The 1005-nt window shown below is 33.2% G+C and overlaps 1 protein-coding gene across 1 annotated transcript; it reads right to left on the reverse strand.

Annotated features, from left to right (window-relative positions):
* Window positions 1-24: 24 nt before the first annotated feature.
* On the reverse strand, window positions 25-1000 carry LOC117102995 (methylmalonate-semialdehyde dehydrogenase [acylating], mitochondrial-like; the record flags this gene model as incomplete). The annotated part of the gene is made up of 2 exons (XM_033243458.1): window positions 25-220; window positions 848-1000. Coding segments are annotated over 2 exons (348 nt in total), but the record flags the coding sequence as incomplete, so codon positions are not given.
* Window positions 1001-1005: the final 5 nt, after the last annotated feature.

Raw genomic sequence — 1005 nt, forward strand, 5'->3', positions numbered from 1 at the left:
TTCTATTCAATAAAAATATTAATAATTATAATGTGCTTACTTGTCCAACATCAATTTTCTCTGTGTATCTTCTTGCTGTCGCGCCGTTTGTAGTAAAGATAGCGGTTCCATTGCCGTATGGGTTATCATTGATCAAATCAACTGCTTCATCAAAACTGTCAACCGTCAACACACATAGAACAGGTCCAAAGATTTCTTCCTTGTAGCATTCCATGTTAGGCTAAAATTAAGAATATGATATAAACAATTAATATAGATATTTACATAGCATTGGATCATAATTCTTGACCTACTGCAAGTAAATAACAGGTATAGCAAACAGCAACAATAAGTGTTAAATACTTTCAAATATTAGGGAAAGGAAATTCAAAGGGAGTACTTGCTTGTTAGGCTAAAATTAAGAATATGATATGAACAATTAATATAGATATTTACATAGCATTGGATCATAATTCTTGACCTAATGCAAGTAAATAACAGGTATAGCAAACGGCAACAATAAGTGTTAAATACTTTCAAATATTAAGGAAAGGAAATTCAAATGGAGTAGTAGAACAGGAGGCCTAATCAGTAATATACACATTACACTTTTGGCCAGATGCTCTAGAAAATCAATATGCATTATTTTTTAAGATTCAGCACACACATCCATTTCATAAAAAATTGCTCAAGACGCACATTTTCCTGGTTATTGGTTACATTTTCAATCATACACATCACCAAACCTATATATTTTAGAATATGTACTTAGCTATAATAATAATAATGTGCTCAGAGGCCTTGTTGGCATGAAGCATTACTTAACATTATTTATATTATATAAAACAATACAAGAAAACTTGATTACCTTTACATCAGTTAGGATGGTTGGACCAACAAAGTTTCCTTTCTCGTATCCAGGTACAGATATCTCGCGTCCATCAAGCAGCAGATTGGCACCCTCATCTACACCAGACTGAATCAGGGTACAAATACGATCCTTGGCCTGAGGCGAAATGACTGGTC

The sequence above is a fragment of the Anneissia japonica genome, unplaced genomic scaffold (genome assembly GCF_011630105.1).
Source record: "Anneissia japonica isolate Jap-2015-1 unplaced genomic scaffold, ASM1163010v1 scaffold286155_len1005_cov270_single, whole genome shotgun sequence".
Taxonomy (NCBI): domain Eukaryota; kingdom Metazoa; phylum Echinodermata; class Crinoidea; order Comatulida; family Comatulidae; genus Anneissia; species Anneissia japonica.